General features: G+C 43.2%; 1 protein-coding gene across 12 annotated transcripts in view; it reads left to right on the forward strand.

Moving 5' to 3' along the window:
- HUWE1 (HECT, UBA and WWE domain containing E3 ubiquitin protein ligase 1) overlaps positions 1-27,670 on the forward strand; it is a 138,861-nt gene that overhangs the window by 100,447 nt on the left and 10,744 nt on the right. For 7 of the 12 annotated variants that reach the window (XM_032475500.1, XM_032475509.1, XM_032475508.1 and 4 more), the window contains 28 exons: positions 437-632; positions 1,553-1,720; positions 2,841-2,986; positions 3,411-3,477; positions 4,672-4,886; positions 7,882-8,093; positions 8,578-8,760; positions 11,465-11,637; positions 11,990-12,138; positions 12,887-12,962; positions 13,786-13,884; positions 14,472-14,605; positions 14,793-14,961; positions 16,272-16,500; positions 17,129-17,307; positions 17,586-17,675; positions 17,838-17,992; positions 19,156-19,201; positions 20,657-20,944; positions 21,905-22,160; positions 22,352-22,482; positions 23,003-23,217; positions 23,294-23,582; positions 23,719-23,821; positions 24,647-25,193; positions 25,885-26,488; positions 27,257-27,378; positions 27,494-27,650. In XM_032475500.1, the coding sequence (XP_032331391.1) occupies positions 437-632; positions 1,553-1,720; positions 2,841-2,986; positions 3,411-3,477; positions 4,672-4,886; positions 7,882-8,093; positions 8,578-8,760; positions 11,465-11,637; positions 11,990-12,138; positions 12,887-12,962; positions 13,786-13,884; positions 14,472-14,605; positions 14,793-14,961; positions 16,272-16,500; positions 17,129-17,307; positions 17,586-17,675; positions 17,838-17,992; positions 19,156-19,201; positions 20,657-20,944; positions 21,905-22,160; positions 22,352-22,482; positions 23,003-23,217; positions 23,294-23,582; positions 23,719-23,821; positions 24,647-25,193; positions 25,885-26,488; positions 27,257-27,378; positions 27,494-27,650 (5,398 nt within the window). The remainder of the gene's footprint in view (positions 1-436; positions 633-1,552; positions 1,721-2,840; positions 2,987-3,410; positions 3,478-4,671; positions 4,887-7,881; positions 8,094-8,577; positions 8,761-11,464; positions 11,638-11,989; positions 12,139-12,886; positions 12,963-13,785; positions 13,885-14,471; positions 14,606-14,792; positions 14,962-16,271; positions 16,501-17,128; positions 17,308-17,585; positions 17,676-17,837; positions 17,993-19,155; positions 19,202-20,656; positions 20,945-21,904; positions 22,161-22,351; positions 22,483-23,002; positions 23,218-23,293; positions 23,583-23,718; positions 23,822-24,646; positions 25,194-25,884; positions 26,489-27,256; positions 27,379-27,493; positions 27,651-27,670) is intronic. The other 5 variants (XM_032475511.1, XM_032475512.1, XM_032475505.1 and 2 more) reach the window with 4 other exon arrangements.

Genomic DNA, 27,670 nt, shown 5'->3' on the forward strand with positions numbered 1-27,670 from the left:
TTCAATTTATTATACATTAAGTAAATGTCAGAATTACATGTTTTTAAAGTTTGAACAATTCTGGTTTAAAATAGGGACAGCATTTGGGAAGGTTAGGAACTGGCACTTAAATTTGGGAGCCATAATCTGGATGGATAATCAATGATTGAGATACATCTCCCAATTTCTATAAAGATCACATGCCATCTGGTCTAATAATTGATACTTGGGCCAGTATAGTGAATGCTGTAACTTTTTTATAAGCCACATTTTTTGAATTGGAAAGGGATAGAACTTAAAAGATCAGGTGTATCTTTCTCCCAGAGATCAAAGGCTGTCATCCACTGTCTTAAGGCAGAGCTTGGTTAGTATTTTAATCCTTGGTAACTCTTCCTTGAGTGCAGTTCTGTTTTAGAAAGTGGTCTTTAATCAGCAATGTTCTCCCTCTCTTTACTAGGTTGTTCGCTCAGCAGCTACAAGTGGAGCTGGTAGCACTACCTCTGGTGTTGTATCTGGCAGCCTCGGCTCTCGGGAGATCAACTACATCCTTCGTGTCCTTGGGCCAGCCGCATGCCGCAATCCAGACATTTTCACAGAAGTGGCCAACTGCTGTATCCGCATAGCCCTTCCAGCCCCTCGGGGCTCAGGAACTGGTGAGTTTGACCATCTCCTGACCTTTGAGACATTGAGGTCAGTGGCACAGTATAACTCCAGAGATTTTCTGTAAGGAGACCTCTTAACTTGGGAAACCTCCTTAGGCAATCATTGAGACATTGGCTGGTCGATCAGGTGGGTCACTTCAGAGGTAGTTCAGGAGCTTCCCTGGTCCTTGCCCTGTGGTAATTCCTGCCAGAGATACCAAGGAATCATTTCAGTCTAGTCCTTGCCTTCAAAGAACTCATCTTGATGTGGCAAGAGCGATACTTGAGGGCCAAATGGACATGTGACTTATGTGATGCAGTAGGAAGCACACAGTATCATTAGTGTATTCTTGCCAAAAATGTTTGACCTACAATTATGAGGAAACAATTAGATAAGTACAAATTGTGATACATTCCATGAAAGAACTGGCCTAGACTCTTCCAAAAATATTAATCTCATGAATGGAAAAAATGCAAGGATCTCCTAGGTAAAAGGAGACTAGAGAGAAAACTACCAACCTTGATGGGATTCTGGATCTAGGTAAAGGTGATTTGAAGAAATTAGAATACTGACTCTAGATAATATAATTATATCCATATTAAATACCTTGGGTACTATGATATTCTGGTTATGTAAAAAAATATCCTTGATCTTAGGAGGTACAGGTAAGTGTATTTAGAGGTAGGTAATTAGTCTCTCTCCCAACTTTTTATTTTAAAAAAAAGATCTCACAACCCTACAAAAAAGTTCAAAGGTTAGTAAAATAAACATCCAGTATTAAATCCTGTGGGATTTAGGGAAAGTAAAAACCAGGTTTTCTAGTAGACTACTTGAACATTGTTTGGAAGTGGCTTCCCTTCTGAATCTATCAGTAACCAAGTGTAGGTATTGGTTCATTATTCATTGATTTTTCTATTTCACTTTGGCTTAGCTTCAGATGACGAATTTGAGAATCTTAGAATTAAAGGCCCTAATGCTGTACAGCTGGTGAAGACAACTCCTTTGAAGCCCTCACCTCTGCCTGTCATTCCTGATACTATAAAGGAAGTAATCTACGACATGCTAAATGCCTTGGCTGCATACCATGCTCCAGAGGAAGGTATGTAACTGTCCCACCTGAGGAGGCTGGACACTTTGACTGGGTCATTTCAACCAAATCATGGCTTAGTGAGAACTCAACTATTTGCCCATGCTCTGGGAATCAAAATGAATTAGACACACAGTCCACTTCTCTGAAGAAACTAATAGTCATACAGTATGACAGATGACAAGGTAGTGGTGAGTCCTAGAGCAAGGCACCTGGCCTGGTGGGGTGGGACCTGTAGGAAAGTTTCTTAGAATAAGTGATTTCTGAAATAAGTCTTGAATGATAAGGAGGTTGCCAGAGTTCTGGAGTTCTGTTGTATGAGAGTATATCCCATATAGAGGGCAGAATGAAAAAAGATTAAGAAGGCGATTATAGCATCTTACAAGTAGGTTCAAAATAAAATACCAAGAAGTCTCTGTAATGCTTTTACTCTTGGAAACAAGACATCTTTGTTGCCCAAAGAGCTGGGAACAATATTAGAAGGTGTGGCTAGGCTTCCTGACCTTTGGGACCACCATCCCAATCCTTTGTTCCTAGTTAAGGTGCTGCTTTTAAGTACTGGAAAAGTCATGAAGAATTGCTTGGAATCCAATCCAATCCTTCTGGATTTTATTCAGGACATACTTAGTTGATAGGTCCCATAGAATTGCCCAAAATTGTTGAATAGTGCATTTAATAAGTCAAGAAAATTTGAGTCTTTACTTTGGTACTTTTTATCCATACAGCACTCTGATCCATATAGAGCTCCTTGCTTTTCCTACAGTTGCAAAACCTTTACCCTATCTCATAAGCCCTCCCCCCCAACAAAAAAAAAATAGTTATATAGCTATAGGAACTACTTACTGACTTTCCACTGTACTAGGCAAAATATCAGATATGTTCATTTAAGCTTAGTAGTGATAGCTAAGGACAGTGAGGAGACTAAGTAAATTGCCTGTGGTTAAAACTAGTGATAGAATGAGGCTTTCGACCATGCTCTCTTACTTATACTACATTTCTCATTCTTAAATAAAAGCCTAGCAATATTATTACGTTAACAGTTGTAGCAACTTGGAACAAAATTGACCAAGCTACCAAATGGGCATTAACGTTGCACAATTTAAAGAGTTTTGTTTTGTTTTTGTTTTTCTAGCAGACAAATCTGATCCTAAACCAGGGGGTATGACTCAAGAGGTTGGCCAGCTCCTGCAAGACATGGGTGATGATGTATACCAGCAGTATCGGTCACTTACTCGTCAGAGCAGTGACTTTGATACACAGTCAGGTTTTTCCATTAATGTAAGTCAATTCCAGCCTCCTGTCTTTTGTCTCCCTTTTCAATACCTGTGTGTTTTTAGTATTTAGGATTATGCCAAGGAAATTTCAAAGGCATTACTTTTGATATATCTGTAAATTTTCTGTGCCTAACAGTGAGGATAAGATTGAGTTGTCCATGGGATTTTTTTTCTCTTTGGGTTGGAAATGTTTCTTTAATTCATTTTTCATTCTCATCTTCCCCTATTCCCTTTCCCCCCAGTCTCCCAGTCGCTGTCCATAATGATGGCTTCCACAGATTATAGTATATAGACAGGAAAGGTGGTTAAAAGGTGGGCCAAAGAGAATCTGTTAACATTTGCAGCTGGTACCCTGGAAAGGAGTCCTGCTTTTTGGGGACAACTATCTTTGAAATCAGTAATGGCTCAGGAGTTTTCTTCTTCCATAGAGTCAGGTCTTTGCTGCAGATGGTGCCTCCACCGAGACTTCCACATCTGGGACATCCCAAGGAGAAGGTAATGGTTCACTTTTCTCCCTCTTTTGTTCTTATTTCTTGAGAGGACAATTTGAAGAAACTAGGTGTCCTGGGCAGGAGGTAGGAGGATACAGGCATAATTGTCATGTTTACTTGTCTAAGTGAACTTTCTCAGGGTTGAGCTCAGTATTTTGTAAATAAAGGGTTTCTATAGGCTAAAATTAATGGAACTGTAACTTCACTAACCCAGTAGTGGTAGCTATAGTAAACCTTCCCGTATATTTCTTTTGGTAGCTTCCATGCTGGCTTATAGAGCTTTGGTGCCAGTGACACTATTCTAGCTGTAAGATTTGCATGGTGCATTCTTACCTTCTAGCAGTTTCAACAGAGCCCATTGACTACTTGCCAAGAATTAGAGATATATCATGTGGAAGCAATTCTAATGAGACCTTTCAAGAGCTGCTTCTCAATAGGAAAGATCTTTTGAGATCTAAGTTAAGAGATGTTGTACTTAATACCAGACGAGTCCCTGGAGATAAATTTAAAGGCTAATAATTAGTAAAATATTTGTTAACTCATTTTGGTGGACTTATTGCTCATATGTAGTGTATAGTATGGATGATGGCAACATCATTCAAGAGAAGCATCTTTACCCACTAAGTGGCAGACTATAGTAGACACCAAAATGAAACATATTCATTCCTGCACTTAAAGAATTTTGTCTAGTATGGGAAGCCCGCAGTGGTTATAATACAAGATAACTGCTGGAATGGAGGCATGCTGGAATAAGATATAATGGACACATGATTCAATTGTATCTCAGTATGCCTGGATGAGACAGGAAAGCATTTATAGAAGAGATCAGCATTTGAGCTGAGCTAGATTAAGTAAATATGTGCCTCAAAGACATGTGGGAAGAAGAGGTAAAAGAGTATAATAGAAGGCATGTTTTTGGAGAACTATTAGTACAGTATTTCTGGAAAATATAATGTATAATAGGAGGGAAATAGTGGAATATGTGGGAACAGTTGGGTAAAGCCCCCTCTGTCGTACTATATCCATGTCTGAGACCTGAGTCATCTTAGCTGTCTCCTTCCACTGCAGTAGGAGGCGGGCATTCAATTTGTACTAGTAGCCTTAAAGTAGAGAAGAAATGGTGTTATTTCCTCCTAAGGTTTGATTTCACCAGTATTCTGGTATGTAATTAAACCAATGTTTGGCTCTTTCTCAACAGCTTCAACTCCAGAGGAGTCTCGGGATGGGAAGAAAGATAAAGAAGGGGACCGGGCCTCTGAGGAAGGCAAGCAGAAAGGCAAGGGCAGCAAACCTTTAATGCCCACCTCCACTATTCTTCGTCTTCTGGCAGAGTTGGTGAGATCCTATGTTGGTATTGCTACACTGATTGCCAACTACAGCTATACTGTGGGCCAGTCTGAGCTGATAAAAGAGGTAATATTCTAATTTCTGCTTAAGATTTTATGCTGTCATCATTTGGATACCTGCTATGTGTTGGATGCTTTACTGGGAACCTGTGCATACTAGCCCGATGATGAGAGAGGCAGAGGCCTCTTAAGACACATTAAAGAGCTAGGCCTTTTCTTCCATGATGTGGAGCCATCAGGCTCATTTGCAGGAAGTGAGTTGGTGCAATTTGTTAATTTGTTTTGTAGAAAATCACTTGGTCTGCCTTATAGAGACTACAGAAGGCAAGATTGGAGTCAAAGAGACCAATTAGGACTCTGATGTAGTAATCTAGGTAATACAGAATTTTGGTGAAGTTGGGAAAATGAGTGAGTTGAAGAGATGTTTTAAAAGTAGAGATGGACAAGATTTGGACTTAGAGGATGAAGGTGAAATCAGGGACTTGGAGATATTTCTTGTTTTATTTTTTAATTCCTTTTGTTAGAAGAGGAAATGATTCCAAGAGAAAATGTGGAATTTGAGAGGATCTGTGTGTCCTAAGTAGAGGTACTTAGGGAACAGGAGAGTAAACCAAATAAACCAAATTGGTATTTATCTTCCAGATGTACTCACACCTGTGCAAAGAGATCAGCTGTGGTAGCAATATTGGTAACAAACAGAATATAAGAAAAGCGTAAAAATGTTCATCAGTAGAGCTCTGGGAAAGAATGAAGTCATATTTCTTATGTTCTAATGCAGAATTATCTTCAGATTCGATTTTTCAAGTGAGAGGACACTGTAAGAAACCATATCATGTTCACATATATGTAAAAGGAGTGCCCAAGGAGGTTTTTTCATAAAGTGGACCTTGTTTTGGAGGTCACATAGTAATTTTATGACTAGTAAGCAGTAAAGGATGTGAGAATGGAATATGAACAATGTTGCCGGCAAAGAATCTATGAAAGCAACTGTCATTTTGTAAGCTATTTTTATCTTAATCCAAGTTTTTAAAATACATTAAAAATACACAATTTCTGAGTGATTTGTCAGTTAATTTTTCTCGGATGACCACCACCAAATAAAACATTACACGCTACAAAAGCTACCCTTCTCGTCCCTTTCTGCATTTCTCCCCTCCCCTTTAAAGTTCCATAAGGTCACCATTATCTTGAGTTCATAAATCGGTCTTGCACTTTATATAAGTGGAATCTTACAGTTTTCACTGCTTTATGTCTGGCTTCTTTTGCTTAACATGTTTGCATGATTCATCTTCATATGTAATTGTTTATTTTCATTGCTGTGTAGAATTCCATTGTGTGAATGTAACACGATCTTCTTAACATTCTAATGCTGATAGACAATTGGGTAGTTTTCCTTTTGAAAGTATTAAAAGTAGTAGTAGCTACAATCATTCTTAACACATGTCTTGGTGACCACATATAAGCATTTCTGTTGAGTGGTATATGCCTAGGAGTAAAATTGCTGGTCTGTTCAGCTTTAGCAAATGGTGTCAGAAATTTTCCAGAGAAGTTGCATCAATTTATATAATCACTAGCACAGCATATGGGAGTTCAGATTATTTCACTTCCTTGCCAATGCTTGGTAATTTTCCTGTTTTTTTTTTTTTCCATTTTAGCCATTTTAGTGGGTTTGTATTGCATTATATGATTACAATTTCCCTGTCTTTATTAGCCATTTGGATATTTTCTTTTGTGAAGTATCCAAGTCTTTTATTCTTGTTTTTTTACTGAGTTATTTATATATTCTGGATATAAGTCCTTTATGGATTTATGTATATTAAATATACATTAGACATTTATTTCAAAGCTTACACTCATTTATGCCAGTTGAAGTTAAAATTTATATTAGCATTACTTATGGAGTAAGATATTTAATTGCAAATTTCTTAAGTGTCTGCTTTAATATGTAGCAGGTGACCTACTTACTGGCACTGAATACTTACAGGTGCTTTAAAGGTACTATTGGTAATCCTCATCTCAGTACTGCAAGGTTGTTGGTATTGCTCCCCTTAACAAAGAAAAGAGAGGGCTCAGTAACTTGCCCAAGGCCACACCACAGAGTAGCAGGACTCTGGTTTCGAATCCAAATCCCTTCCACTCAGTCACACTGCTTTCCCAAATTGCAAAGGTTTTTTTCCAGTTTTTGCTGAAACATCACATAACATTATTTACACTTTTATTTCAGAAAACTATTTAACTTTGTATTTTATTCACTACTGGGAAATTTTTATTTCTAATAGTTCTGTCTTAACAAGATCACATTATTTCCCAGAGCCTGGAATTCATCAGTGCACTTTTTAAATTAAGGTAAAATTTACATAAATTAAGCACTTTCAGGTATACAGTTGGGTGTCATTTAGTACATTCAGTGTTGTGCAGCCATCATCATCTCTATCTAGTTCCAAAATCGCCAGTGCATTTTGATCCAAAATCTGCTTGAATGACAACAGAACTAAGTTTCTTTCTAAGATGAAGAATTATCAGGGCAGAAATCATAGTTAAAGAAAAAGGAAAGTCTGACTTAATTTCCTTCCCTGTTATTGGGCCCTTTTTGCTATTTTAAGTAACCCTGCATTAAGAATTTCTGCATATCCATATCTTTGACTATGCTCTGTGTTTCTCATTCAACACCTGCCAGTTTCTAGCCCAGGGTCCTGGACACATTGTAGGTGTCAGTAAACATTACAGTTCAATTAGATATTAGAGTGGTTATAGCACTCAGGAATCAAGATTTGAATCATCACCATTTACCTAAGTTCTTTATGCAAGCAAGCCATGTTTCTTTGGGCTTCAAATTAAGGAAGATGTGAAAACTTGTAAGAAATGAATGGGATTTGGAGGCATAAACTCTAGATTTGCTACTCACTTAACTTTTAGGCCTTTATTTTCTCATCTACAAAGTAGGCCTAATAATCATTAACTGGGTAACTTTAAGGATCAATTCTGTGTATGTGGACCTTGATGTACAAACGGTATGCTATAATTGTGCTTGTGAGCAAATGTCATGATTAATGATTTTTCAGGACTGCAGTGTGCTAGCTTTTGTTCTGGACCACCTCCTCCCACATACCCAGAATGCAGAAGACAAGGACACACCTGCCCTAGCCCGCCTATTCCTCGCAAGCCTGGCTGCCGCGGGGAGTGGCACAGATGCTCAAGTGGCCCTTGTGAATGAAGTAAAAGCAGCCCTTGGCCGGGCACTGGCTATGGCTGAGAGTACAGAGAAACATGCCAGGTAAAATCCATACCTGACTTAGTGCTGATAACCAGTAGCATCCCCTTACTCCATTCTTGGCCTGTGGGATTTCTTGCACTTGAACAAGAGTTCTGTCGTACTGGCACTGAACATTCTCTGGTTCTCTCAGATAGTTCTAGTGGTACAAAATACCCAAAGCACTGATTACACTTGGAGGAGGTGGGTAAGCACCTTAGAGAAAACAAAGGGATTTTTTCATTGTATTTGTAGGGCCTTTAAGCAAGAAGTTGAAGATGTTATTCAACTTCACATTTTTAAATTATGTTTAAAGACAATGAAGAATGCCTCCAACTCAGGGAGTGAGTTCTTAACCTGTTTAGATAAAACATAAAGGGCACAGGAGGGTTATCTGGGTTATCTGCAGTGAGGGAGGGTTATCTGGGTTATCTGCAATGAGCTGGTGATGACATGACCTAAAAATGGGCTATATTCACATGATAGAGATATCCAACTTCTCTCCCAGGCTTCAGGCAGTGATGTGTATCATCAGTACTATCATGGAGTCCTGCCCCTCCACCTCCAGCTTCTACAGCAGTGCCACAGCCAAGACCCAACACAATGGCATGAACAACATCATTCGACTCTTCCTGAAGAAGGGACTGGTTAATGACCTGGCCAGAGTTCCTCACAGCCTGGATCTGTCCAGGTAAAATGATTCCCAAGCTCCAGCCCCAGGCCTTTGCCCTCTCTTTAATCATGCTGCAGACTTCTCCATTTGCCTAGTATTTTGTGTATCTTTACCAGGTGAGTAGTGCAATAGGTAAAGTTTGGGGGTAGGTGGGAACCTGAGTTCTTAGTATTGTGACTTTCAAGCAAGGCACTTTACTTTTTTAGGCCTTAGTTTTCTCATTTGCTGCAAATTCAAGAGTTGGACAGTATTGGTAATTTTTTTCCAAGTTCCCCCCTGCCTTTAATTTAAAATAACCTTTTATTGTAAGATTATGTGTGTATCAGTAAGAAATATAGATGAGCACACATAGACATCATCATCCTATATCACCCAGATACCACTGTTACATTACTATATATCTTTCAGTCGTTTTCTTTACATATATAATGTATATTTTACTAAAATAACATAGTATGTGCTGTTGTATAATCTGGGTTGGGTTGGGGCTTGGAGGGGAGTTGTGTGTGTATTTTGTTTTGGGGTGGGTTTGTTTTTGGTTTGGAGGGGTCTTTTAGGGGGGTTTTTTGTGTTACAGTTACTAGTCTCTACCTTTCTGTGTAAGTAAATTTTCATCCTATCTAATGCCCACATTCAAAAATTTTGTCCAAACCAGAATCCAGTTAAGGACCTTGCATTATATCTGAGCATGTCCTCTGACTCTCTAAGACAGATCCTTAATTTTTTTAATCTTTATTTGCTGTTGTTCATGACACTAAATTGTTGAAGTGACCAGACCTACTCTCCTGCAGAATGTTTCTCCTTCTAGATTTGGTCTGCTTGGTTCCATGCAGTATAGTTTAACTTGTTCCTTTACTTCCTCTTTGCCATAAATTTATAGTTAGAGGTAGAGGCTTAATGGAGCAATTTTAACATTGGCTAGGGTATATCACAGATGATATACATCCCATATTGTATCATGGGAAAATGCATCTTTGAAGTACCATTAATCATGATAAGATTGACCACTGGGCAAAGTGATAATTGTTGTACTGTTATATTTTCCCCTTTCTTACTAGAAAATAAACTGTGTTATTACTTTGGCACAGTGTAAATATCTATTTCCCTGTCAACCGTAAACCTATTTAATGGTCTTAACACCAGTTAATAATCCTTGCCTGCATCTTTTAATTTCCTAGAGGGCTATCAGTGATAACTTTCTAATTTCTGTCATTCCTTCTACATTATTAGCTGCCATTTTTCTGTGATATAGTGCCAGTTCAAGAGGGAAAGTCTGGTTACCCTGAAATATAGTTCCTACTTAAAAAAGGCAGGATAAAAATTTAATATTTTCCCCTGAAGTCACCAGTTTTCAGAGTAAAGTCAAAGATAGGTTAAACACCTCAAATGTGAACTCTTATTTTATAAGTAGTCTTATGGATTCATGAATTTTCATTGATTTTTAAAATCTGATTGAACTGTTTGGATCATTACAGTCATCCTTTTCATGCTCATCCTTCATGCTCTTTTTCATTATACCTTTGGCCTTGTGGGGGCCTCCTCAAGCTGACTTCTTTGTCCTTTTGATACAGCCTCATTAATTTTTTTAAACATTTAAAAATTTTGAGATCACTATACTATAATGAGCACTGTTTCACCTAGATTAGCCAGTGGTTAGCATTCTGTCCTATTTGCTTTAGTCCCCCTTCCCCTCCCCTTTTTGGGAGCTAAGGATCGTTTGAAATTTGTTGTAAACGGCGTGATGCTTAATTAACTTCTGAATACTTCAGCATGTGTCTCCTAAGAACAAACATTCTCTTACATGGCTAGAATACCATCTTTACCTCTAAGAAATGTACCATTAATATAATAGTACTCACTCTATACTTCATAGTCATCATAATCTATCCCCAATTATTCTAAGAATATCTTTATAGCCTGGGGGAGAATATGTTGATCCAGAATCTAATGAGCACCACTTACTGCATTTGATTGTCACGTGTCTCTTATTTTTTATAATGTTTGACTGTTTTGAAGAATCCAGGTCAAATGTCTTACAGAATAATGCATAATCTGAATTTGTCTAATTGCTTCCTTATGGTTAGGTTCAGGATAAACTTCTTTGGCAGGAATACTATATTATAGTTGATATCTGCCTTTCTCAGTGCATTACATCAAGAGGCACATAATGACAGTTTGTCCCATTATTGGTGGTGCTAAGTTTGATCACATAGTTAATGGTCAAATTTTATCTTTGTATTTAGTAAGTTATCTATGAGGTGTGATGCTTTTAGTTCATATAAAGATCATGTGAATATCCTATGTCCTGAAAGTTTTAAACTCAGTAGTTTCAACATTCAGTGGCGATCTTTGCCTAGATCACTTACGCTGCTGGTTACAAAGTGATAATTTTCTGATCCTCTCATTCCTGGTTATTAGCTGGCATTCTTATATAATGAAGACCTCTTTCTGCCTGCTTTTGTATCCCTGTGGCTGCAGATTTTATTTAATGTGTTACCATTATTATTCTTTCTGTTTGTCAAATTTGACCTGTGGTAATGACTCTGTTAATTTTTTAAAGCCTTCTTGCTTTTGAAAGCCTTCTGGTGAAACAAGATATCCCAGGTTCAGCTAGTATCTTCCATGCTCCATTCCTGGGATCAGTTGTTACTCTGATGAGCCTTGGTTCCTTTTAGCATGGATTTCTGTGCTCAGTCCATCTCTGTATCTTCCTTTATCTCAGTCCCAATATGGCCAACACAGTCAATGCTGCTCTGAAGCCTTTGGAAACACTTTCCCGGATTGTGAACCAGCCCAGTAGCCTTTTTGGCAGCAAGAGTGCTTCTAGCAAGAGCAAATCTGAGCAGGATGCCCAAGGAGCTACTCAGGACTCTAATAGCAACCAGCAGGACCCAGGTAGGGAATCAGAGTCAGTGGACTGGAGAGCTGGCTGGGTGGGCATAGTTATTTTATGGGCATGGCATCACAGCTGTTCTGGCTTGGTATTGTTTCCCTGGGAACTTGCTGGCCTTTCACAGATATGTCATAGTGGCGTGGGAATCTGCCCCACAAAGAATTCCTTAAAATTGCAGCCTTATTTGGCTATCCTCACACGTAGCCTTGTCTTTTCCTTTGTCACCCATTCATTTATTCTCTGAGAACTTGTAAATTTGCCCAGGGAAGGGACCTTATTGTCTTTATGCTTGCCTCGTTGTACCCCTCACATAGGCACCCTTTGATTATTTTGCTGGTTGGTTGATTGTTTCAGGCGAGCCTGGGGAAGCAGAAGTGCAGGAGGAGGATCATGATGTCACTCAGACAGAGGTGGCAGATGGGGATATCATGGATGGGGAGGCTGAAACCGACTCAGTGGTGATTGCTGGGCAGCCTGAGGTGCTCAGTTCACAGGAGATGCAGGTAGGGAGGCAGATCACCCAGCATTATCCCTATTGCGGCACTGAACCAAACCCCCTATTGGTGTGGGTGGGTGAGTACTTTAGATCCTTGCCTAAATGCTGTCTATTTTGCAGAGGAACACAGATGATATGCTTAATAGATGCTCAGTCAATGTGTTTGAATTGTATTAAATGAGGGGTTGGGTGCAGGGCCAGGATGCCATGTACTATGAAATGGAATAGATCGCAACAAGAAAACTTAGGAATGGGTGAAATGTTGATGTAGAAAGCTGGCCTGAGCCCTTTGGGCCTGGGGTCTTTGATTTACTTGGCTCTGGTCATTAATGGAAGCTCGGTAACATCACTATTGTACCTATAGCACCTGCTCTCATTGGGGCATTCAAAAGGCAGTCTTCTAAAGACCCTAAAGAAAGCATTGTAATTTCTGGAGCTGGTAGCAGTGGTAAGAAATGAGGCCTACAATCCTGAGCTAGTACTAAGGAGATCTGCATGTATTCCTGAACAGTATAAAGACTTAATATGGTCTCAGACAACTGGGATGGACCCATTTGAAGGACAGTCTGAGTGTGGATTGGCAGCACGTGGTAGTTTCTGTGCTCTTCGCACCAAGTGTGTGGTATTTATGTAATATCTTCTGTCAAATATTATCCTAGAAATATGTGCTCCCTTGCTGGCTTTTTTTTAGGGTTTCAGTGCTAGCACAATGATAGACTTGTGTGCATCCATATATATGTTCTGTTTCTCTCCAGGTTGAGAATGAGCTGGAGGACCTGATAGATGAGTTGCTTGAGAGGGATGGCGGATCTGGGAACAGTACAATTATAGGTGAGAGCCCCAGAACTGAGTACAGCCTCTTCCTTTGCCTCAGTCTCTCTTGGGAGGACCCTTTTTCTCATCATCTGCTTGCTCAGCTCTGCCTAAGGGCTCATAGCCAGCCTAGATCGCTGCTTGTCTTGATGTTGACAGTCTTACAAATGAGAAATTCACAAGCCATCTACAGACCTGTGGCTGGTCTGAAGCGTTGCCTGTGTGGGGGAGGTGGAGAGGGTGGCCATCAGTATAGATAATACATCAGGCACATCAAGAGTGTTTATTCATGGAGGCCGAGGAGGCTATAGAGGCTGTAGGGTGAGAAAGTGCTTTCCTTTCAGTTCTTCAGTGAAATCCAGGGGCTTTCTGCCTCTTGAGTCTCAGTGGTATAAAAAGAGTGATCATTCCCTAAGGATAGCCTTTTTTACAATTCAGGGAAAATGCAAAGGTACCCTACTGTCACCTGGCTCCAAGGGTATATGTTACTTGTTTTTATTTTACTGATGAAAGAAATCAAAGGATAAATGAAAATAGACATGTGTTCTTAAATTTGACAAGGCTTTTTCACACCCATTATCCTCTGTGGTTTCACAATTAGTGGGATTGGCAGGGCAGATATGATCATCCCATTTTACAGATGAGGAAACTGAGACTCTGACAGGTAAACTGACTGGCCAAGCTCACTTAGCTAGTCGACAGCAGAGAATCCAGGTCTTCTCCCTCATCCAAAAAAAAAAAAGTGGATATCTGCTGGGTGTACATAGCTACTTTAGGCGCACCCAATCTAGAAGGGGAAGTCCTCTGTTGTTCAGTGAAGGCTCTGCTCTGTAACCTTCAGTGAGCAGAAGTGGAGAGGATGAATCACAAGAGGACGTGCTGATGGATGAAGCTCCTTCCAACCTCAGCCAAGCTTCCACCTTGCAGGCCAACCGAGAAGGTGAGAGTGCCGAGGCCAGAAAGGCCTCCCTTCTTGCCCTGCACGTCTGACAGACACTACACTAGGGTTTTCCTGGAGGCAGCTGCCCACATGTGCAGAATAAGGAAGCATCTGTCTGCATGCGCTGACATACACCATCCACTTTATCCTCAGCCAGTTTTTCAAATAACATGTTACTACTGCTTGCCCAAAAGTTTGTCACTTCTTACTTGGTTCACTTTCTTCTCACCCACCTGCTATCATCGCTCCAGATTCCCTCTTAACAACAGGATGCAGTCAATAGCAGAGTAGGGATGGAAAGGCAAGGGGGCACCAGCAGACTTGGCCAAGTCCTAGACCATGGCTCCTCAAGCACCACCCTATAGCCAGCCTCCACATTCAGCCACCCTGCTCAGCGTGTTGATGCATTGGTTGGCACTGTCAGGAAATCGGGGCTGGCTCACTAAGTCTGTACATCACCCAAGATCTGGTTCTTCCTCTCTTAGAGTCAAATACCCCATCGCCTTCCCACTCAATCTGCTGGCCTGCACAGTAGCCTGCTTTCTAGCTACTCAGTATAGTCCTCCAATGTGCTCCCTTTGTTTTAGATTCCATGAATATCCTGGACCCTGAGGATGAGGAGGAGCACACTCAGGAAGAGGACAGCAGTGGCAGTAACGAGGATGAGGATGATAGTCAGGATGAAGAGGAGGAGGAGGAGGAAGATGAGGAAGATGATCAGGTGAGGGGGGACTGTGTTTGGGTTGGTTCAGACAACCTCTTCCATGGGAACACAGAGCTGGAGAAAACCAACAGTCTGGGTTGCCAGGCTCAGCGCCTCCCTCCCTCATGTCCAAATATGGCCATGACACCAGACTTCAGAAAATCCTTACCTCCAGCAATTCTCCATCTCCTATTTTCCCCTTAAGGAGGATGATGAAGGTGAAGAGGGAGATGAAGACGATGACGACGATGGCTCTGAAATGGAATTGGATGAGGATTATCCTGATATGAACGCTTCTCCCTTGGTCCGATTTGAGCGCTTTGACCGGGAGGATGATCTCATCATTGAGTTTGACAACATGTTCTCCAGTGCTAGTAAGATACAGGGGCTCAGCTGGGTTTTCTCTCTTGATTCTTATACCCTGAACCAGAGTAGCTATCAGTCTGATACAGAAAGCACTTCTTTTCCTATGCTGACTTCCTAGGGCAAGGGATATCTGAATCCATCTCTCTCAATAAGTGTATACCTAGAAGAAGGGATTGTGAGAGGCTGCTTTTGTTCTCTCCACCTTAGTAAACAGGCAGCCATTTTAGAGCCTGGCCAACTTGAATTTAAAAAAAAAAATGAGACCAAGGCTGACTGCATCAGGTACCCATGTGCACACTACAGTGATAGGGCAACCACTAATCCTTATGTCTTGCACACTACAGTGGTAGGGCAACCACTAATCCTTATGTCTGTAACACTGGATCTTTAGAGTTTGGATGGACACCTTTGAGCTTGGCATTGGGGAATAGATTTGAACACATTCACCCTGTTCATCAAGGATGCATCTTTTCAGAGGAGAGAGTGAATCTCTTCCCTCCTCCATCAACATCAAAGTTCCCTTTTAGCATCAGGTTCTTAAAATCAAGCTGTCTTGAGAAGGCAGGTCTTAACCCCAAATCACAAGCATGGTATAGCAGAAAACACTAAACTTTTCTGGTCTGTTCTCTTGGCCAAGTAGTGTCTTACCTCTTTGAGCCTCAGTTTGTCACCTGTAAATGAAAAATGTGAAAAGGAAAAAAATGGAGTGGGTTGTTTAATTACATAAGACACTTCCTATTCTGTGATTTTTCTTTACATTTGTGTATTTCTATCAATCTTCCTTATTGAGTTGAGTGTCCACAGTAGTGTCCTAGGTACTAGAAATACAGCAGTAAAAAAGAAAACAGTCCTTTTCCCTCATAGGAGCTTATGATCTATTAGAAATTATGAGTAACCAAGCATTACATTGTAGTATGGTAAGAAAGCACAAAATAAAGGATTACTAAGCCAATCTGTAGAATCAGAAGAAATGATATCTAGGCAAAGAACAAAAGAGCAGGTGAAAAAGAGGGAGGAGAGTCTTCAAGGTGGAGAGAACAGCATGTTTCTGAGGGGCCTAGAAGCATCACTGTGGCTTAGTTTAGAAAATGGATTGGGAGAAGGTATTATTTAGGAGGCTGTTGCAGTATCTAGATAGAGATGGTGTCATAAGCCATGGTAGTACCAGTGATCATAGATGAGGTGTGGGAATGAGGGAGAAAGGACAAAGCTCAGGTTTCCGTGTGAGGAAGTAAGGCCCAGGAGACATGGTTCTGCTTGAACAACCATGGAAGAAATTTCTTTTTGGCATTGACCCCTTTGCATATTGTCCTTGCAGCAGACATCCCCCCATCCCCAGGAAATATCCCTACCACTCACCCACTGATGGTACGCCATGCAGACCACAGTTCCCTGACACTGGGCAGTGGCTCCTCTACAACTCGTCTCACCCAGGGCATCGGGCGCAGTCAGCGGACCCTAAGGCAGCTGACGGCCAATACAGGCCACACCATTCACGTTCACTACCCTGGGAATCGCCAGCCCAATCCTCCTCTTATACTTCAGAGGTGAGTCATAAGAAAGATTGTTTGGCTCACTGGGCTTCAGCATTGTCTTGACCTGGAGGGATAATGTTCTTGTCACATCCACACAGATAATGTATTTGTCCTGTTTCTTTGTGGATTATATGTGCAGCCCTTGAGGGAATACCAAATTGTGTAACATGTTCTTTTGCTCAAGTGTCCTGTGTATACATTCAGCAGTCATGAAGCATCTCACATTCCAAGCACTTAGCACTTAAGATACAGACCCGACAGGATTCCCTACGTTCGGGCTTAGGATTTCTCCCACTAGGGATAAACAATTTTAGAAGTGAACGAAAGGGATATAGATGTCATAATGGTCCATGTACAGACTATAGTGAGTGTACAAAAGAGATATTATACCCTAACACAGTGCTTGGCATTATCTGTGCCACTCTGTTCCAGAAACTATGGAGAAATACGCAGCCTCAGCCCAAAAAAGTTCCCAAACTGGTGGTGTAGTTAGAAAAGTAACTAAGACTTACATGCATTATAATCGGGTTCCATAATAGTGTTGTGCATTTCCTAGAGGATACAAAAAGGATCTCACAATACCAGGTTGCAGGGCCTTATGGATGTACAGTGACCATGGCACCCCACCATCACCCTACAGGTTGCTTGGTCCCTCTGCTGCTGCTGACATCCTTCAGCTGAGCAGCAGCCTTCCCCTACAAAGCCGGGGCCGGGCCCGACTCCTAGTGGGCAATGATGACGTCCACATCATCGCCCGATCTGATGATGAACTGCTGGATGACTTCTTCCATGATCAGAGCACAGCTACCAGCCAAGCAGGCAAGTTAATGTGGTGAAAGAGAGGGTAACGTTTGTCCTCTTTTTCCTTGCTGAGGGAAAGCAGAACGGTATCTGCCCTGCCTGGAGAAACCCCATTTTATAGGATCCAGAACCACTGGATGATTTAGCCAAGGGCAATAAAAACTATTACATCTAGATACCTGTGATATGCCAAACTTTGTGGTAGTTATTGGGTGCTATTAGAGAAATACTGCAATTTTTGGATCAGTTGGTGTATGACAGAGCCAAGGGTCTCACTCTCCGTTGTTTCTCTACAGGGACCCTGTCCAGCATCCCCACAGCCCTGACCCGCTGGACAGAGGAATGCAAAGTTCTTGATGCTGAGAGCATGCATGACTGTGTTTCAGGTGTGTGGCAGCTTGGTTATCAGGGCAGTAGTGAGTCTTCCAGGGCTGAGACAAGTGCATGGAAAGTTGTTTCCCTGGTTTCTCCATGGCTACAAGCTCTGCCTCTTGGCTTTCTCCCCCACCTCCCCTGAGCAGCCTCTGATCTTTGCTTCTTTGGTCCAGTTGTTAAAGTGCCCATTGTCAATCACCTGGAATTCCTGAGGGATGAGGAGCTGGAAGAAAGGCGGGAGAAGCGCAGGAAACAACTGGCTGAGGAAGAAACAAAGATAACTGACAAAGGCAAAGAAGATAAGGAGAACAGGGATCAGAGTGCACAGGTGATTCCCAAGAGTTGGGAGGATTCATCTTTGGCCGTGTCTGCCTTAACTTTCCCATGGTTTCGGCATACACATGGCACCAAGAACCACTGTAGAGTCTAAGGTATTCATGTTGAACCTGAGAAATGATCCATTTTAAATTCACTGTACACTCACATGGTTCTTAGGGGGAAGAATTCAAACCCAGAGCAAAAATTATCTTCAGTGTTTCACTGGGGAAAACTGGAGCCAAAACCAGAGTGGCTCCTGACTTGCCAGTTGCACTGTATAGTCTACTTTCAGAGACTACAACTAGACAGGAAGAATAGCTTTGACCAGGCCCATGCTTTTGGTGGGTTTAATTCCGTTTCTCTCTGGATTGGTTCACCAAGTGTCAGGGAAACCTTACCAATATGATCCCATTCCATCATTTGAATAAGTTCAGCTTGGGCTTCAGGTCAGAGAAAATGTTGCTGAACCCCATCACCACATGTCATTTTCTAGGGTTCAATTTGTGAAAAGTCTAACATGATTTTAGTTTTTCTGAAACTTCTGGAACTTTGCACAGTATAGTTTTAAAATACATGAAGTAAATGCTGATAGAAGTACAAAGAAATTTAAAAGACTTGATGAAAGACTTTATTATACCCCATTCAGCAGTCGGGGTATCAGATAGATTTTAAAGGATATTGAAATGTTCAGTTATGATAACAAACTTGATCTGACAAATACCTTTGTATATAACTTTTACCTAACTAATAGTAATAGTTGTTTCAGGTACATGAAAAGGGATACAAAATAAGCAAGCCTGGCATGTGATCTAAAAAACAGGAGTGTACAAAATGAGCCCAAGGAAGGGAAATACATAGAGATGAAACTTGAAAATCTTACTGTCTCAACGATTGTGTTCAGGTCATGTCCTATGCCCAGCCCAGCTCTAACATGGTTTTTATTAATCCTTTCTTCTCATTGTTTATTCAGCCCCCTGAGAGAATTCCCTTTGTCCCCAAGCCACCCTTGAACATGAGTATGTATTAGAGAAATTAGGGATATATTTGCACACTGAAGTGCTGGTTTCCCATCCAGGTCATTTGTGGCATATGTGGGAGATGGTGACTATTACAATTGACTTCTATCCCATGTGCTTGCAAAGTCCCACATTGGTCTGTCCCTTCTCTTTGCAGTGTACTGCATCTAAGACAAATGACTCCACTGAACAGAACCTCTCAGGTAACTCCCCCTCCCTTTTCCCCTTCTTGCTAATTGGTTGGTTCTTTCTCCTGACCTTTCCAAGTAGCTGGCCCAAGTGGGCTGAAGATGAACGCTGGTGCTCTGTGGGATGAGGTAGTAGATTGTATAGTTTTAGGGTCATACCCCATCTTGGAGATAACTATACAGTCTACTGTCTTTCCCACGGTGGTACACTTCCCATCCGACATGCTGTTTAGGTTCTCATTCTGATCATGCTGTGCTGCATTCTGGCATGTGTAGTGAGGCCATGTGTCCTGTCCCCTTTGGTGACCACCATGGTGTGGTGCTTCGTGAGAATACCTGATGACAGTGGTCCCTAAATGCTAGTCCTCAGTGGAAGTTGATAGAATAAGGGAGATTTAATGAGTTTTTCAGAAAGCTAAATTTACTCAATTTAAAGGACTGTTGTAAATTATAGCGATTATGTACTTCCTAGTTTTTTGGATCCAAATGATATTAATAGGATTTTTTTTTCTTATTTGGCTAAATTGAATATTGGTGACCTTATGTTAGTCTCTTTTTATTTTTTCCTTTTTATATAAATTTCATGTGGAATTTAAAAGTCTAGGAATGTTGTCTTGAGCAATCTGTTTTGGGTGAAGGTAGCTCTGTGGGTTAAATGGTATTATTACTGTATGCTTTCTAATCCTCCTTCTAATCTTAATGTCAATAGCCATTTTGTGATTCTGTTAACTGGTTCATGTGGTATATGTCTCCGCCACCCCTATTTCCTCAGAACTTTCTTCTGCTTCCTTATACCTTCTGTCTCCTTTGGCACTTGAGTTGGGAAATGATTGTACCAAAGCCTACAAAATATTTTTTAAAGCAGTGAAAGAGGGTAGGTGTCCTATATCCTGATGCCCTTAATCTAGGATCTGTCATGTAAAATGGCCTTTTGCCTACTGCCCTCGTTAGAGGATTCTGCTCGTGCCGGGGTGAGGTAGTAAGTTGTATTGTTGTGGGGTAGGGATTTTAGGCCCCAATTAGAAGATAACTATACAACTTACTACTTTCCCTGGTGTGTAGCATATTCACATTTAGTCTTGACACTGTTGCCTCTCAGAGTTGCAGGTGTTCCTTGGATAATCAGGACTACAAGAAAAGGGAGGTGGAAGGGGACAGGTGATATTTGTGAGGCAAATACTACAAAGTGACTTGAATTCTCCCCCTTCCACCTGGGGCACAGGAAAGTTTTAATTCTTAGGATCTACAAAGAGTCAGATCTTTAGTTCTTGGGATGGACTAAGATAGCACTATACCTTAGCCTTCATCCTGAGTATATCAGACCAGCCACGAGCTGTTCCTAGGAGCAATTGGTGGTTGGAGGGGAGGAATCCTGCATCACTGACTAAGTGGGATACTTGTGCCGATTGGCTCCCCGGGTCCTTGGCTGATTGCCCTTTAACAACTCCATTGTCGTTCTTTCCGAGGAAGATGGGACACCTATGCCTGACAGCTACCCAACAACCCCATCTTCAGCTGATGCAGCTACATCTGAACCCAAGGAGACCCTTGTCACTCTGCAGCCCTCACAACAGCAGCCAACACTCCCACCCCCACCAGCCTTGGGAGAGATTCCTCAAGAGCTACAGTCCCCAACTGGAGAAGGGGGTAGCTCTACACAGTTATTGATGCCTGTAGAACCAGAGGAATTGGGTCCCACAAGGCCAAGTGGAGAAGCAGAAACAACTCAGATGGAGCTATCCCCAGCTCCCACTATAAGTGAGTAGAATTTCAAGGTTTGTGGGTGGAGGTTGAACAGGAGGGAAGAATGGGCATCTTTGTAGTTTCTCTTTATTCTCTTACTGTAGAGAAATACTTAGAAGCTCAGGTCTTCATAGTAGGATCTCAGCTTGCACATTACCTTTTTAGCTAGGGTTGAGGTTTCTTCTTTGTGTTCTCAGCTGAGTGTCTTAATGATAATAGTAATAATGCCAACAGTTTGAGGTAATTACTCTGTTCCTGGCTATCAGGATTATTATTTCACTTCTTTAAAAACAATCTTCCGAAGTAAACGGTGTTCTCTCCATGAATAAACTGAAACTCAGAAGTGAAATTATTAGCTCAAGGTGACTCAGTAAGTGGTTGAGCTATGATTAAAATCCAGATCTGTGTAACTCCAAAGCTTGCTCTCCTTCAACATTTCCAGGAATGGCAAGCATATGGCCACACACATAACAGCTCTCCCATCCTGGCAAACACCATCTTATCTCATGGCACTATTTCCCACTGGTTTGAAATGGGGCCTCAAAATTCTCAGCAGTGTTCCAACAGGGTGAACTGAAACCTGTTTACCATCCCTGCTCTATACCATACTGCCTGTGACATGCTCTGGAGAAACCTTAAGTTGTAGGATTTTTTTTCCCTTCAAGGAACCTTATTTATTTAGATAAACAGAACCAAAGTGTGTATGCAAATGGTGCCTGCAGGAAATCTGAAAGTGACTGGATCCCTTACCTGGGGTGCCTAGGGAAGATATTTCACAGGCATGCCTGGAACACTATAAATGTTCAACAGATACAGAATGGGCTTGAGCTGAGTCCTTTAAGCAATTAGATTAAGGGGAAACATCAGACCAGCATGAAGTGAAGGTGAAGAGGTGAAAAGTCTGATCTGGCTGCTTCTTAATTCAGCCCCCTCTTTGAGGCAGAGATCTAACCTCTCCATGTGACTTCCTCCTAGCCTCTCTTTCCCCAGAGAGAGCTGAAGACTCTGATGCTCTGACAGCTGTCAGCAGTCAACTGGAAGGCTCTCCTATGGACACCAGCAGCCTTGCTTCCTGTACCCTGGAGGAGGCTGTGGGTGACACCTCAGCCGCTGGCAGTTCTGAGCAGCCCACAGCAGGCAGCTCTACTCCTGGGGATGCCCCATCAGTTGTGACAGAAGTACAAAGCAGGGGTGATGGGTCAGGGGAACCTACCCAGCCCCCTGAGGACAGGTAAGCACTGTGTGAGCAAGAGGAGGGCAGGGTGTGTTGTTGGGTATTTCAAGCTACGTTCATACTTGTTAACTAATGCACATGCTCTGTACACTGGGGAAGTCAACTTCTGTGAGAAAAAGGGTATGTAGGAGTATTTTGTAAGTGAGAAAATAGAATACAGAAAACAACCTGAAAATGATTTCCTTCAGCTCTCCCCCTGCATCCTCTGAGAGTTCTTCCACCAGAGATTCCGCTGTGGCCATTTCTGGAGCAGATTCCCGGGGAATCCTAGAAGAGCCACTGCCTTCAACAAGCAGTGAAGAAGAAGATCCTCTTGCAGGTGAGCTCCATGTGTCCTCAGGCCATCCTGGGGTTGTTTAGGCTTCTAGTAGCCCTTAGTATGGAAATGCCCACCAGTCAAACCATTCTGTGCAGACGGAGGGCAGCATATGCACGGGAAGAGGGCCTGAAGTAAGGGGATGCTGACACTGCACAATGGAATGAGCCTTTGGCGTCAAACTGATCTCAGTTTAAATTCCCCTCTCTGCCACCTCCTACTTTCAGGACCTAGAGCCATTACTTAACTTCCCTGATCTTCATGCATATTGAGAGGGTGATAATAGCTACACAGTGGGGTCTTGATAAAGATTAAGAGACAGTACACACACAGAACCTGGCTCATAACAAGAGCTGTTCTGAATCTAGGGAAAGTGGGTCGGCCTTCTCTGTGTGTCTTTGGCATGCAGTGAGGACAAACAAAGCTGGTTTCCCTCAAGCAAGTCCATTGCTTTCATCCATCCAAATACATCTTATGCATCAGTAGAAGTGAGAGTTCTTTCACATCTTGCATCTTCCCTCAGGTATCAGTCTCCCTGAAGGTGTGGACCCCTCTTTTCTGGCTGCTTTGCCTGATGACATCCGCCGAGAAGTCCTACAGAACCAACTGGGCATCCGTCCACCAACACGGACTGCCCCCTCGACAAATAGCTCAGCTCCTGCAGTGGTGGGGAATCCTGGTGTGACCGAAGTGAGCCCTGAGTTCCTGGCTGCCCTACCTCCAGCCATCCAGGAGGAAGTATGTGAGCAGGGGGCTGGTGGAGCTAGGCTGTGTGGCCATGGGTATGCCCCCATTGACTCCCCCTGCTCCATAGGTGCTGGCACAGCAGAGAGCTGAGCAACAGCGACGGGAACTGGCACAGAATGCCAGCTCTGACACCCCCATGGACCCTGTGACCTTCATCCAGACTTTGCCCTCCGACCTGCGCCGTAGTGTCCTAGAGGACATGGAGGATAGCGTGTTGGCTGTGATGCCACCTGATATTGCAGCCGAGGCTCAAGCCCTGAGGCGAGAGCAGGAAGCCCGGCAGAGACAGCTGATGCACGAACGGCTCTTTGGGCACAGCAGCACCTCTGCACTCTCTGCCATTCTCCGAAGCCCGGGTACAGAGGGAGGCAAGTGGGAGGGCTCTGGAATGTCTAGCTTTAGCCACATGAGGCTCTCATTCCCCTTTGTATTACCTGGACCCAGCTCAGCACACAACCCCTCCGTAATTTCAGTTTCCTCCTTCTTTTTCAGCTTTCACCAGTCGCCTGAGTGGCAACCGTGGGGTCCAATACACTCGCCTTGCTGTGCAGAGAGGCGGCACCTTCCAGATGGGGGGTAGCAGCAGCCATAACAGGTAACTTTGCCTGTCTTTACTTCACCTTGCCACACCACCTGTCAGGTCTACTACTAGTCTAACTCTGTATGTGGAGAGGCTGGATGATCTCTCTAGGACGTTTACTTGAATGAGTTGGGAAGCCAGATCCTTGGACTCTGCCTTCAGAAAGCCACATTTTTGGGCTAGTGTAGCTACTGTAGACCATACTCACAAAGTAAGGCAGGCTGGCAGCAGGTGCTAGGTGTGATTAAAAGGAAAGCCACCGGCCTCCCATGTAAACAGGAAAACAATGATCCACATCCCTTGAGATTATAGCATCTAGGCTGTGAGAGTAGAAAAGAGTTCATTATTGTTCAGGCCAAAGCAGAATGGACCCAACATGCCAAAATGTGAAGGAAGTGATTAGTCCCTATATAGCAGGCAACCTCCTGGTAGTCTAGAGAAAGCAGAAATAAGCACTGTCTCCTAAGACTTTAGGGGCAGTCCAGTTTTACTAGTTGATGATACTGACTGGGCTGGAATCTGTGCTTGCTTCTCAGTTGTTGTGTGATGTAAGGCAAGTCACTTAACCTATCTGAGCTTCTTACTCATCATCTCAAAAGTGGGTGGTTCTCTAGTCTTTACAGTAGCTTCATGAGGAACCTGTCAAAGATGTTATAGAGTGCCTGGTACCTACTAGGCACTCAAGAGGGCAGCTCTTGTTACTATTAAGAGTCCTTGAACTGGATACCCTCCCTTCTCAAGCCTCCTGGGAGGTTATGTATGTCACCCCCCTCCCTTAGGTCTATGCCTAATCCCAGAGCTCTAGCCAAAGTGTTACGCAGAAACCATGCTCTGTTCCAGGCCTTCTGGAAGTAATGTGGACACTCTACTACGCCTCCGAGGACGGCTTCTCCTAGATCATGAAGCCCTGTCTTGTCTCCTGGTCCTACTTTTCGTGGATGAGCCGAAGCTCAATACTAGCCGTCTACACCGAGTACTGAGAAATCTCTGCTACCATGCCCAGACCCGCCACTGGGTCATCCGCAGCCTACTCTCCATCTTGCAGCGCAGCAGCGAGAGTGAGCTATGCATTGAAACACCCAAGCTCTCCTCAAGTGAGGAAAAGGGCAAAAAATCAAGCAAGAGCTGTGGATCAAGCAGCCATGAGAACCGGCCCCTGGACCTGCTACACAAGGTGGAGTCTAAGAGCTCCAACCAGCTCTCCTGGCTCTCAGTATCCATGGATGCAGCCCTAGGCTGCAGGACTAATATATTCCAGATTCAGCGTTCAGGGGGGCGCAAACATACTGAGAAGCATGCAAGCAGTGGCTCCACTGTCCACATCCACCCCCAGGCTGCTCCTGTTGTCTGCAGACACGTTCTGGACACACTCATTCAGTTGGCCAAGGTGAGGAGCTTGAGGACCCCAACTCCTGGGGATGGAAGAGGAGCATCAGCCACAGCCTAGGTGAAATCTGAACTCTGAGGGAGTTAGCAGGTCTTCACCGTTAGTGCTGAAGGCTGTACTGCTTCTGGGTAATTGTCCGGTTAAGTAACATTGTAGATTTTTTATCCTCACTCTTTACAGTTTTTATGCATTACCTCATTTAATCATCAAAGCAACCCTCAGTGGTCTGTATGGTTCCCATTTTATGAATGAAGAAACTGAGACCCAGAAATTTTTAGTGGCTTTGTCATTTGGCTAGTAAGTGATGGAGCTGGCTAGACCTAGAACTTAGTTCAGTCTTCTTTTTAATAAGCTTTGCTGCCACTTGTTGAGGGCCTGCCTTATATCAGGGCACCATGCAAAATACATTTCCTCTAATCTCAACAATTTTGCAAGACAGTATAGATCAAGGTAGACTAATGTAGAGATCAGTGCTCAGAAGTTTGCTATCGCTTGTCCCCTACAAAGCTTTTGTTCATTTCTCTAGGCTGGTTCATCATCAGTTGGATAAAACCCCTACATTACATCTCTCCAATGTTATCAAAGATGTCGAAAGGAGTGGGGAATTAGGAGCCACTTGTTTTTTCTTGTCAGGAAGATGTATTCTCTATGTAGACCTCCTAGACCAAGTCTATCCTTCTTTTCCCGGCAGGTGTTTCCCAGCCACTTCACACAGCAGCGGACCAAAGAAACAAACTGTGAGAGTGATCGGGAGAGGGGCAGTAAGCAGTCCTGCAGCCCATGCTCTTCACAGTCCTCAAGCAGTGGCATTTGCACAGACTTCTGGGACTTATTGGTAAAACTGGACAACATGAATGTCAGCCGGAAAGGCAAGAACTCCGTGAAGTCAGTGCCAGTGAGCGCTGGTGGTGAGGGAGAAACCTCCCCATACAGCCTCGAGGCCTCTCCACTGGGGCAACTCATGAACATGTTGTCACACCCAGTCATCCGACGGAGCTCTCTCTTAACTGAGAAACTCCTCAGGCTTCTTTCTCTCATCTCAATTGCTCTCCCAGAGAACAAAGTATCGGAAGCACAGGCTAATTCTGGCAGCAGTGCTTCCTCCACCACTGTTGCCACCTCAACCACATCTACCACCACTACCACTGCCACCTCCAGCACGCCCACTCCCCCTGCTGCAACCACCCCTGTCACTTCTGCTCCAGCTCTGGTTGCTGCCACGGCTATATCCACCATTGCCGTAGCCGCTTCGACCACAGTGACTACCCCCACGACTGCTACCACTACTGTTTCAAGTAAGTGTGAATGTAGGCTGGGAGTTGTGGGGTGCATACACCCACCTCACCCCCCCACCCTCCCCATCCAGGTATTCCTCCCTTAATGATATCTGTCAGCTTGGTTTGTGTTTGTGAGAACCAGATGTATTAATTCCCACCTTCATCGGTCCAAGTTCTCTCTCTCTGTCTTCCCCCACTCCTCTCCTGTTCTTCCTTCCACCCCCCCGCCCTTACACACACACACACACTCTCACACTCCTGTGAGGACCAGCAGGCATTCACTGAATGTGGCTTCCCCTAGGCTAAGCACCAAAAGGAGGAGAGAGAGAGAGAGAGAGCCCCTGTCTTCAAAGAACTCCCAACCTTTCTAACCTGGTTCAGGAAGCTAGTTCTCAGAGGTAACAGTTGAAGAGCGGGCAGGATACAATGTGAATCAGGGTAGAGTCAAGTAGCCAGGCCATCCTAGGGAGTGAAGGGAATGAGTCCTGCAGCAGACTAGTAAGAATCATCTGAAGAAACAAATTTTGAAGGAGGCAGCTTTCAGAGGGCACTCTGATGGTAGGGGAACAGTTGAGAGAAATGTCTGGGATACTTGGTCACTTAAGAAGGTACAGTCAGAGTCTTGCATCCCAAGTCATTTGGATTTGTCTATGGTGGGTGGATCTTCATTTTCACTACTTTTGCATTTTGAAGCCCCGTACAGTGCAGCGATTCTTTGGCTCTGCCACTTAAGTCTCTGGCATGCGCACTTCAGAGGCTTACGGTGTTCTTTCTATTTCCTCAAAGCTTCTACTACTACTAAGGCCAGCAAATCTCCAGCAAAGTTGGGTGATATGGGCAGCAGCACTGTGGACTTTAAGATGGTATCCTCTGGCCTCACTGAAAACCAGCTCCAGCTCTCTGTGGAGGTGAGTCCAAGCTCTTCTGACCTCCCAAGGTAGGGGGAGAAGAAAGAGTTGACTGGGGTGGATAATGTTTTAGTTCTCAAGTTGGGGCTTACCCCATCTCCCTTCTTTTCCCCAGGTGTTGACATCCCACTCTTGTTCTGAAGAAGGCCTAGAGGATGCAGCCAACGTGTTACTGCAGCTCTCTCGGGGGGACTCTGGTACCCGGGACACTGTTCTGAAGCTGCTACTGAATGGAGCCCGCCATCTGGGTTATACTCTTTGTAAACAGATAGGTAATAATAGAAGTAAAGCA

The sequence above is a fragment of the Camelus ferus genome, chromosome X (genome assembly GCF_009834535.1).
Source record: "Camelus ferus isolate YT-003-E chromosome X, BCGSAC_Cfer_1.0, whole genome shotgun sequence".
Classification (NCBI taxonomy): Eukaryota; Metazoa; Chordata; class Mammalia; order Artiodactyla; family Camelidae; genus Camelus; species Camelus ferus.